General features: G+C 38.0%; 2 protein-coding genes across 5 annotated transcripts in view; one reads left to right on the top strand and one right to left on the bottom strand.

Moving 5' to 3' along the window:
- LOC114680170 (SH3 domain and tetratricopeptide repeat-containing protein 1-like) overlaps positions 1-11,724 on the top strand; it is a 131,242-nt gene that overhangs the window by 35,254 nt on the left and 84,264 nt on the right. The window lies entirely within an intron of this gene.
- LOC114675946 (beta-defensin 109) lies at positions 2,616-9,814 on the bottom strand. The gene is made up of 2 exons (XM_077942960.1): positions 9,757-9,814; positions 2,616-2,821 (listed from the first exon to the last, which is right to left on the bottom strand). Exons 1-2 carry the CDS (start codon positions 9,812-9,814, stop codon positions 2,616-2,618), a joined length of 264 nt encoding a protein of 87 aa, XP_077799086.1.

Here is an 11,724-nt window from a genome sequence, read left to right as displayed (position 1 = left end):
AATGCCTCCAGCTTTGTTATTTTTGCTTATGATTGTCTTGGCTATATGGGGTATTCTTTGATTCCATATGACATTTAAAATAGTTCTTTCTAATTCTGTGAAAAATGTCAATGATATTTTGATGGGGATAGCACTGAATCTATAATGTTTGGGCAGTATGGCCATTTTCACAATATTGATTCTTCCTATTAATGAGGATGGAATGTTTTTCCATTCATCTGTGTCCTCTCTTATTACCTTGAGCAGTGGTTTGCAGTTGTCCTTGAAGAGGTCCTTCATATCCCTTATACTCCTAGTTGTATTCCTAGGTATTTTACTCTCTTTGTAGCAATTGTGAATGGGAGTTCATTCTTGATTTGGCTCTCTGCTTGACTATCATTGGTGTAATGGAATGCTTGTGATTTTTGCACAATGATTTTGTATCTTGAGACCTTGGTGAAGTTGCTTATCAGTTCAAGAAGTTTTTCAGTTGACATGATGGGGTTTTCTAAATATGAAGTCATGTCATCTGCAAACAGAGACAAGTTGACTTTCTCTCTTCCAATTTGAACACCCTTTATTTCTTTCTATTGCCTGATTGCCCTGGCGAGAACTTCCAATACTATGTTGAATAGAAGTGGTTACAGAGGGCTTCCTTGTCTTGTCCCAGTTTTCAAATGGAATGCTTCCAGCTTTTGCCTATTCTATATGATATTGGCTGTATGAAATAGCTCTTATTATTTTGAGATATGTTCCATCAATACCTAGTTTATTGAGAGTTTTTAACATGAAGGGATGTTGAATTTTATCAGAGGCATTTTTTCATCTATTGAAATAATTGTCTGGTGTTTGCCTTTGGTTCTGTTTATGTGATCAATTACATTTATTGATTTGTGTATGTTGAACCAGCCTTTCATCCCAAAGATGCAGCCCACTTGATCGTGGTGGATAAGCTTTTTGATGTGCTGCTGGATTCGGTTTGCCAGTATTTTATTGAGAATTTTTGCATCGATGTTCATCAGGGATAATGGCCTGAATTGAGCAGGTTTGTGTGTGTGTGTGTGTGTGTGTGTGTTTTTTTTTTTTACCTTGGTTTGCCAGTAGGTTGATGTGTGAGTGTGTGTGACTTTTGTGTGTGTGTGTGTATGAAAATGTGTGATAGAGAGCCAAATTAGGGCAGAGGAGGCTCCCCGGCCTGCCATGACATCGAATGTTCTGAATTCAAGATGCTCTAATGGACTGTGTCAGTTGGCCTTCAGCCAGGAGGTGGCGCTTGCAAAAGACTGCCAGCTGTGGTGGTAGTGGTGGTAGTGGTGAGATTTGGACTTGCCTTATGTTACCCATGGGAGGTACTCTGGCGTCTCAGGGAACGGGTAGAGCCAAAGGGCTTCTAAAATTTCTTCTGTTATTTGTGTTAATCTACCAGGGTAGGTGGTCGAGCAAAACCAGGTGGGAACTAGGTCAGGTAAAGTGATGCTCTGGCTCTCTATGTGTGGGACAAGCAGTGGCTCCAGTGGGAATTGGAAGGCAGTTCTTGGGCCACTGGGGTAATTTTCCAGAGAGAAGTGAAGCTGCGTCTGCCTGTGTACAAGGAGAGTCCATATGAAGAATGGGGAGTAGCAGCTTGGCAGTAAGCCCCATCCAGCCCCCACATCCTTGGCGAGGCAGGTCTCACACCCACAGTGTTCCACTGGGAGTAGCTAGCTAAGTTTCAAGAAGTCTGAACTCAGAGCTCAAAACTGACCCATACCATAAGCCTCTCCTATTGAGATAGTAACTGCAGCCTTCAGGCCACACCCCTCCTGATCCACCTGCAGAGCAGGGGCATCCAACTCCTGTGCTTGCTGCTGCATCACACGTCCCACTCACCTCTCAGTTCTGGCCTGGGGAGTTTGTCCCCACACAAGATTATATCAAACATTTCAGTTGGGAGGTTCTCTCAACCTGTGACCACCATTTGAGTTAGCTGGCAGACTTCTGGGAGGTCCTCTCTGAGGTAGAATCAGAAATGGCTTCCCTCCACCCTGCCAGAAACTGGAAATGTGCTGGAGACTCAAAGCACATCCCAATGCCACTCCTCATATACTCGCCACTCTTCACTAAATCAACTCCAGCCCTGAGTAGGATTAAGGCCTTCCCCTATGGCCTAGATTGATAGGTTTCCCAATGGAAGTGTATATCTTACAGTCACTTTATCCCCCTCTCACACCCTGGAAACTCAAAATTTTCTGCCTAGCTTATGGTGTAAGCTGCATCCTGCTGCTTCTTTCAAATGGTCTGTGGCTTATTTCAATTTTCCTGTTAAGTTCCTGTATTGCTTCTTGAAAGAAAGTTCAGTGTGAATCTCTACACACCATTTTGTCTTTCCAAGTGCAAGAGGCAGGCTAACAATGCCTTCAATCCACCATCTTGGAAAACAAAAATAACAGTTTTCTCATTTTTAAAGGTTTTGTTAAGATCTGTTAATGACTCACAAAGAAATAGTATTGGGTATATTTGAAATTAGTATTTATTCATTTATGTTGATAAGTGAAAATACAAGATGATTATCAAGATGGAAGTACTTAATATGTACATTTCAATATTCTTAGATGCAAATAACTTCACTTTGGATGTATTTTTATTTTACGTCAGTTTCATTTCAACTTAGGTTTAAGGGGTTCTTGATAATCTGACATGATAAGTGGTGTTGGAATTGGCATTAAAATCCACCATGCTCTACAGCACTTCATCCTTCTTCGGCAGGCACCAATTTGATCTTCTACTACTTTGCAGACATCTCTTCTGCAAACACCAGACAAATTGAGACAATGACCTTCAGCAGCACCCAAACCACCACTTACTGCAGGAAAGAAGATCCAGTGAGATAGTCAGTCCACAAATGGAATGTAAATCCATAAACACTCTTCAGTACCAGAATACATTTAGTATGAGCATTTTTATGTGGGAGCTTTTGAAATGGTTGCTGCTCATATGTCAGAGACACATGCAGATTAAGAAAGGTAGTAGTTCCAATCCTGGTTTGGCACAACAGTCACGGTCTTTTTGGTGGGGGAAAAGGGATGTGGGAGGGGATGGTACGTCTTCATCTTTTCCTCTGGGTTTTCTCTCAGAAATGGCTGTTGCTTACTGCAGGGCAAAAATGCCAGTGTCTTCCGCCAGAGTGGGTTACTGAGGGCCATGATGGCTCCACCTTGTGGCTGATACTGATAGTCCCTTTCTGCTTTTTGCGTTCCTAGCCAAAAAAGATGTTTCTGCTGTCTCAGGTATGCTGATTTCAGCAGTTGTTTTTTTCTATATGGCTATTCGTTGTTTTTTTTTTTTTTGTTCTTTCACTCTCTCTCTCTCTTTCTTTTTTCTTTCTTTTTTTTTTTTTTGGCTTCACTGTGTTGCCGTAGTTTCTTAAGTGGTCCCTTGAACCCTCCCAGGGCTATTTTGGTTTGTACATAGCTATCTATATATTTTTTCTTGGGGGAAGTGTAGAGTTAAAGGCTGGTATATCCTGCTCTTGCTCCCCCAAGTGATTTTATTCCCCCTCGCTAATATTTCAGGCTTTCAATTTATTCGTGCTTTCATCTGTTCAAACATAAGTGGAAATTACTTTTTCTCTCCACATTTAGATTTGCTCTATCTACTTTAATTGCTAATAGTGTCTTAGTCATAGGATAGATTAGTGAGAAAAAAGTATATTTTTGACATTATAAATGATCCTTTCAATTTATGTCTAAAAGTGGAAAATATTAGAAAGCTTAACATTTATTATTGTGTCCAGACCAGTATTTCCTCCAGATGAACTTTATTACAACAAAGATAATTTAATGAAGATCTCTCTAATGGTAAAGCTGGTGGCTTTGTGCTATTATAATATCCTTAAAATAAAGTGACAGTCTGGTGGAAAGACCAACTAAAGCAAGGGTTAGGAAAAAAACAGTTATTACCTTCATTTTGGTCTCACTCTGCATTAAGAGTTTTCATTGTGTCAAAGATTTATTATTCATTAAGTAACCTAATGTTCATTTAATAATAAATGGATCTTACTAAATATGATTTTAAAAATTATAATCACATCACTTTTATTCACATCTGTCTACTGATGCCATTCACAGATGAGAATGGTATAACGTTATTTTTTTTTTTCATTCTGCCACATCTTTATTTACTTAGGTTTATGCTGTATCGAACAATGTATGTGTGGGAGTAATGGGTGATTCAGGAATGTGTGAGGGGGAGGTTTAAGCTCTTTAACTTTGAACAATTAAAATTAGCAACATAATATTGAAATACATGCATAACACTCAAGTGGTACTTTCAAAATAGTGTATATTTCCTCTGTTTATTTGTAGCTTTTAAACCCAGCTAGAAGTATTCTATTTATTTTAGGCGTCATAAGTCTGAAAGTCTGTAGTGAAAGCTACAAGTAGTAAATGATGCTAATTCATGTGCTCCCACCTGTGGAAGAATTGAATGTCTTAGATAAAAAAAGATGGTGCAATTGGTGTACAAAGTATCTTAGAATATAATTTGGTGGTGGTTTTTCTGTTTCTGTAGCAGAGTAACATATATAATATATCCAAGTCATCAAGTTATTTAAATATGCCTTTAAACAGGGAGAACTGAAAATAATACTGTGAATCCTGGTAAGCATTTAAAAATAATGAGGAGAAGATTGCCTTTACAAAGTCAAAATTTGTCTGAATACAACCCATATAGCAATTTCATAGCAAAACACTTCCTTCAATCCTATTAAAGTCAGAAGGAAAAGAAGAATGCCCACTGTCAATGCTGTATTAATGTAGTTCTAAAAGTTTTGAACAATGAAACATATTGTAAGAAGAGAAGTCAGGGGAGACTTGAGCCCGTTGTTTTTCCTCTCCTTCTATACCTCCCAAAATACCATTAGAATGTTGTAACATTTTGAAGAATCTATAGTAGTGTCCCAAATCATAGAATACTATGAATGCATCTGAATCTGAGATATCCCCCAAAGATACAAAATAGGTGTGACTAGAATGAAAGAAAGATTTAGGCTTTTGGCCATGCCTGCAAGTTAGCTGCTCTCAAGTGACTGCTGCTGTAGAACAAATATATAGTAGAGGATGTCTTTGAAACATTTCTATCCCTGAAAATGGTTAGGCAAGTTCTTAAAATATCTCTTCTTTCAAACACAAAAATAGTCTGTGAACTGGAGCTTGAGCAGTGGGCACTTTGTATTGGATAGCTGATGGAGGGGGGTGAGGGTTTCCCAGATCTTCTGGGAAGATCTGCTATTATCAGTAATGCTAATGATGGTACTATTGACTCTTGGGCCATCAGAAATTCCAGTTTGTTAATGCTGAAACTTCTATATTGAGTTAAAGCATTGAGTCAGCTTCACAGAGGAAGTCTGGATAGTAGCATTCTCATTTCAGACCATAAAATGATGTCAGGTTAAGGATGAACAATGAGTTCAGTATTAAAAATGATCAGGTAAGCAAGACACCATGAATAAAAGTTAATGAAATGAATAGCATATCTAGACCCTTTAAAACTAAATGTATTGAAATCGTCAATGTGGAGAAATAATTAAGCAGGTATGTATCAATTGTTTAAAGAAACAATCTACTATTACAAAGATGTAAAAACAATAGTAAAACAATATAGATGATAGAAAAAATGGGCAGGTCTGGCTGGGCGTGGTGGCTCATGCCTGTAATCCCAGCACTTTGGGAGGCCAAGATGGGTGGATCACGAGGTCGGGAGTTCAAGACCAGCATGCCCAAGATGGTGAAACGTTGTCTCTACTAAAAAATATATATATAAAAATTAGCCAAGCATGGTGGTGGGTGCCTGTAGTCCCAGCTACTCAGGAGGCTGAGATAGAAGAATCGCTTGAACCCGGGAGGTGGAGGTTGCAGTGAGCCGAGATCGCACCACTGCACTCCAGCCTGGGCAACAGAGCGAGTCTCCATCTCCAAAAAAAAAAAAAAAAAAAAAAAAAAAGGCAGGTCTGAAACAAAAAATATTTTAAAAATAAATGCAAGTTATTAATGATATATTAGACACAGGTAAGAGGATAACTAGTGAACAAAAAAAAATGTTTAAATGATATACCCAGAATGTAGCATGGAAACACAAGGTCTAACATTTATTTAATCCAAATATGGGGGGAGAGAAGTGTAAAAGCATTCGCCATTTCAAGAGATTCTCAAAAAGAAATTAAGAAAAGGTATAAATCCATTGATTCAAAGAATATATTTCTAACAGATGATATAAAAATAAACTCACTTTAGTTAAATTATAAAACATTAACACCAAACACCAGACCATACAAACATTGAAAAAAGGACAATTTATAATGAAATAATATTTATCTGATTATTATAGTAAAGCAAAAACTAAAAATGAGTAAACTAGTATCAACAAATGTCGAGAGCAAATAACTGTTAATATAGAATTGGGTACTTAGTAATGCTGTCTTTCAAGATCAAAAATCACAATATGAAATTGACAGAGAAAAATTAAAATTGTTCACTACCAAGAGATCTGCAGCCAATAAAATTTCAAAGGCTACATATCACAAAGAAAGAATTTAACCCAAATGCTGATATTAGAGTCAACTTGGAATTCCATAAATATCACTAAACTGATGATAATAGTAACACTTTCTGACACGTGGGGATTCTGAAAAGAAGTGAACTTTTACTTTTGTTTAGAATTTAGAAAGTTATAGAAAAATGCTCTTGCCCTGACAAAGAGAATAAGCTGGATAATCTATAGATCATAGATTTCATTTTAAAACACAGAACCGAGGTCTCAAAAAAAGCTAATTAAATTCAGAGTGATGAAGCCCTGCTGAAAAAAGAACGGATCCGCAGATGCTTTGTGCCTAGCTGAGTTGCAGCAGCAGAAGCAGGAGGAAGCTGCCCTTGATGGAGATAACAAGGAAACAAGTGAATCTCCAGCAAATGTTGAAAGACTGAGTGTGGGCTTGTGATAGTTTAGCATCATCAGTAGGGGCCCAAACACACTCACTCTCACTCACTTTCCCTCACTAATGCTTTTCTTTCTTTCTTTCTTTCTTTCTTTCTTTCTTTCTTTCTTTCTTTCTTTCTTTCTTTCTTTCTTTCTTTCTTTCTCTTTCTCTCTTTCTTTCTTTTCTTTCTTTCTCCTTCCTTCCTTCCTTCTTTCCTTTCTCTCTCTCTCTCTCTCTCTCTCTCTCTCTCTCTCTCTCTCTCTCTCTCTGGAGTCTCACTCTGTCGCCCAGGCTGGAGTGCAATGGCGTGATCTCCTCTCACTGCAACCTCCGCCTCCAGGGTTCAAGCGATTCTCCTGACTCAGCCTCCCGAGTAGCTGGGACTACAGGCGCATGCCACCATGCCCGGCTAATTTTTTGTATTTAGTAGAGACCGGGTTTCACCGTGTTAGCCACTGACCTCGTGATCTGCCCACCTCGGCCTCCCAAAGTGCTGGGATTACAAGCGTGAGCCACCGCGCCCGGCCCCACTAATGGTTTTTTCATGACCTATCTTGTGTGCTCTTAGGTAAGATCGGATGGAGAGCAGAACTACCTGAGACACTTTTGAGGGACAGGCATGTAGGAACTGCTGCAATTTGAGGTGAGAGCAAGCTAAAGGTCTTACTGTGAGAATCGGGTAAAATCCTCTGTTACTGGGGAGTGGGTGAGGAGCTGAGACAAGCCCCCCTTCATTCTCTTTTCTCACAGGTGCATAAGCAGAGGGGCCTGATGAGGTCTGAAGGCAGGGCAGGGCAGGTAGATGAGAGAAGCAGATTCTCTGGTCTTTCACTGAGTGTGAGGCAGCTACTGCCCAAGGCTGGGCAAGGGATGGGAGCCCTGAGAGGTTCTTGAGGTGCAGAGATAGAGGCTTGCTGAGGATGAAAGTGTACAGGAGAGCTAAGAGAGGCTTCAGTGCTGACCATGGCATTCTGCAAGAAGAGAAAATCTGTATGTAGGGGTTTATGAGGGAAAATCATGAGTTCAGTTTTGGATATCTATGACTTTTGAAATTAAGTGTCCAAGTAGATATGCCAGTTATGCAGCTGGATAATTTATTATAAGCCTGCAGTTCAAAAGGAGGTCCAAAAGGAGAATTGAAAATGATGAGACTTGCTGAGCCCCTCCAGAGTGTGTGGTGAGGGAGAAGAGAAGAGAATCAGGAACTGAGCTCTGGAGCTCTCCAATAGGAAGTGTGATGGGAAAAGATGAGGAAGAAACAAAGGAAGCTGAAGTGGTAGCTCCAGTGAGATAGGCTGAGAATCAAGTGAATGTGCTGTCCTGGAAGCCAAGTGAAGAAAGTATACTATGAAGAAGGAAGTGATTATTTGTGTCAAATGCTGCTAATAGGCCAATTAAAGTTGTAGTGAAAAATGATCATTGGATCTAGCAATATGGAGATTATTGGTAACTTTGACAAAAGTGGTGTCAATAACATGATTGAAAAAGGGGGAGAGAGCCCGACTGGGATATATTTAAGAGACAATGAGAGGAGAGGAATTGAAGACAGAGAGTATGGACAACTATTTTAAGATGTTTTGCTGAAAACTAGAGCAAAAAATAGGATGACAGCTGGCATCAGAAGAAAAGCAAGGACATACTTAACAGCATATTTGTATGCTGATGGTAATAATTTACTAGCATAAAAATTGATGACACAGTCACAATTGATGACACATGATATAGTGAACTGCAACAGGAAAATACCCAAGTACACAGCAAAGATGGAATATAATACACAAATATATTTTTTAAAAAATTATTTGAATCTCTGAAACATCTGTTTTGACATTAACCTTTCATTCCTGCAATAGTTACTTTAAGCATGTTCTCATTTGTCCAGTGTTGCCAGGTTATTATAAAGTATATGAGACTTTATGAAAAACATTTTTAAAAATATTAGTTTTTTTCTCATTTGTTTTATTAATTAATATTTTATATTTATAACTTTCCCTTTATCTTCTTTAGGTTTATTATGCTGTTTTTTTCCCAGAAGCCCTCAAAATGCATGCTTAGCCCATTAAATTTTAGCTGTTTTAGTATTGAAAGTGATGTTACCCATTTCTGTGTGGTTACCTGTAATATACCATGAGCGTCACTTCTTGGCATCTTTACTTATTATTAATTCACTTGTCTGAAGTTCCTCTAACTCTCCTTTCTAGTCCTAAGTTTCACTTTGCAAATCATTTTTTATTCATAGCCACATAAAATATAATTTATTTTGAAAAGTCTCTCATATAATTTTCACTTATTCTAGGATTATAATTTTTCTGTTTGTCTCTTAAAATAAAACTTTCAGATTTGTCAACACTCATTTAGCAGTAGCTCCTACTGATAGAATTCCATCCATCTCTTTTGACCTAGTGAGCAAATATAATAATAAATGCTGCTGAAATTCAATCCTATCAGATCTAACTGCCTGCATATAAATTTCCAGGTCCCACAAAGGCATCTCATTGAGGTCACATTCTGTTGTATCCTTACTTTGTATCTTGAGATGCCTTGGTGGGGCATGGAAATTTATATGTAGGCAGTTTGATCTGACAGGATTGAATTTCAGCAGCATCCATTATTATATCCACTCACTAGATCAAAAAACATGGATCGAATCTTATCAACAGGAGCTACTGCTAAATGAGTCTCTTTTCTATTTTTCCCTATTATAATCCTAGTGAAGCTGTAAATATTAGGTTCTTGAACCCACAGGACTGATTCTAGGATCTTGTCTGGCCAGGGATATAGCCTTCTAATCTGCAGAACCTTATAGTAATCAGCTACCAACTTACCTGGGGATAAAAGAATTGAAAAAAGAAGGAGAATAAGGAGAAGCAAATGGAGTCTCATGGCTGAAGGGCCAGCATCAATGTGGGTTGAGCCTGGAGTCTCTGGACATCGTGGGTCTGGGCCTTTTTATGATGCTGTCTGAGTCTGTGATTTGTTCTTGGTTAGTAGAGCCTAACGAAAAGAGAATAACTAAATCTCCCACAAGAAACTTCCAGGGACACACAAGTACATAAATGTGGTGATATCTCAATGGATGAGAAAGCAGGTGAATGCTGTTTATTTCCAAAAGACTCAGGATGTCTTATTGTCACCTGCTTTCCTTATTATTTTCAACATGCACATGCAATAATCATTGCTCTTACTTTAAGTATAAAGTATTGTTTGCCAGGTAATATAGTAGGAACTGAAGTAAAATTGTTATACAAAAACTGTACGTAATTAATAGATATAGTTTGGGAAATTTGCACATATATATTACTCTTGTTACCACAACCAATATCCTGGTAATAATATATCCATCACCTCCAAATGTTTCCTACTTCCCTTTATTGTTGTTGTTGTTGTTGTCAGAACCCCTAAGATCGACCCTCTTAACAAATTGTTAAATACAAAATACCTCATTATTAACTATAGGTACTATGTTTTAGAGCCTATCTCTGTCATTGACTCATTTTGCATAGCTTTAACCCTTGAACAATAACTCCCCATATTGCCCTTTCCCACCCAATAAAATACTCTTTTAAAGCACATTCTATATAATCCACTTTATGACGCTTTTTCTAACATTCCTTTGTCTGCTCCCCCTCAGTAAAGGGAACTACTAATATAACAATTACTATTTTGGATTTTTGTGTCTCTTACATATATTCCTGCATGAACCCATTTAACAATTTATCTCCCATTATCTTAATATGAAGTAAAATAAAACTTGAAATGATTTTAAAAATGAAATCACAAAAGGTCTTTGTAAAAGTATGATGTACCATTGCTTATTTGTAAGAATTCAAGTTACATCAGGGGTTTTAAAAAATCTTTTGATTTTATTTGTTCTTTGCTTGTGAACCTTGTGTCTTGCATATTGTGGGCACAGTGTCTTTCCCAGCTATTTGCTTGGGGAAGATAAGTTAGAGTTACAATGAACATCAAAGGCTACCTTGTCTAGTAACTTACCTTACAGATGAGGAAATGAGCTGAGGGAAAGGAAGAAACTTGCCCAAGATCACCCAGTGATCAAGTGAGGAAGGTGATAGGGACAGCACTAACGCTTGGTATTCTGAGCCTCATTCTAGTTTCCACTCTTGCCCCTTCTCTTTTTCCTCCTCTCTTCCCCAGCCTTCTAAAGAAAACTTTGCAGTTCTGCTGCAATGTCTACCTAAGGACATCCTGAGGAGACCCCACTTTTCATTAGACTGCTTTTTAAAGCACTGTCCTGCATTTTCTTCTTCAGTCTTCTTGCATCCCATTTTTGGCTATAAGTAATGCTTCTGCTGTGCTGTTCTATCCAATTAGTTTTTTTCTATTTTCATTGAGTGAAAATTAAAACAACAAAAAACATGAGTTTATCTAAATTTGGAAGTTTTAAAACTTGATTAAAGTTTCCTTGGGATATGGATGTAAGACATATATTTTAAAATATTTTTCATTTTCAAAATTAAAAATCAAACCCACATATTTAGCCAGGGTGACTACTTGATAACTACTAATCAGATGGGTCTTCAGTAATGCCACAAGGTCAATACTCTTATAAATCAATTCCCTGGTGTTTTGTGCTACTGAGTTAATACAATTTGATACGGTATCACCTTTAACCAGGCTTTGAGGAGTCACACAAAGGAACAGCACAACAGAACCATAGGGTGGGATGTGTGGGGAAACCGAGATGTAAAACACAGCCTTGACTCTGACATTTACTCCACTGTTGGGAAAAGTACTTCAATTCCCAGGGCCTTAATATTTTCCTGTATAAAACA

The sequence above is a fragment of the Macaca mulatta genome, chromosome 8 (assembly GCF_049350105.2).
Source record: "Macaca mulatta isolate MMU2019108-1 chromosome 8, T2T-MMU8v2.0, whole genome shotgun sequence".
Classification (NCBI taxonomy): domain Eukaryota; kingdom Metazoa; phylum Chordata; class Mammalia; order Primates; family Cercopithecidae; genus Macaca; species Macaca mulatta.
The sequence above is the reverse complement of the archived record's forward strand: the minus strand, read 5'-3'. Positions and strand labels throughout refer to the sequence as shown.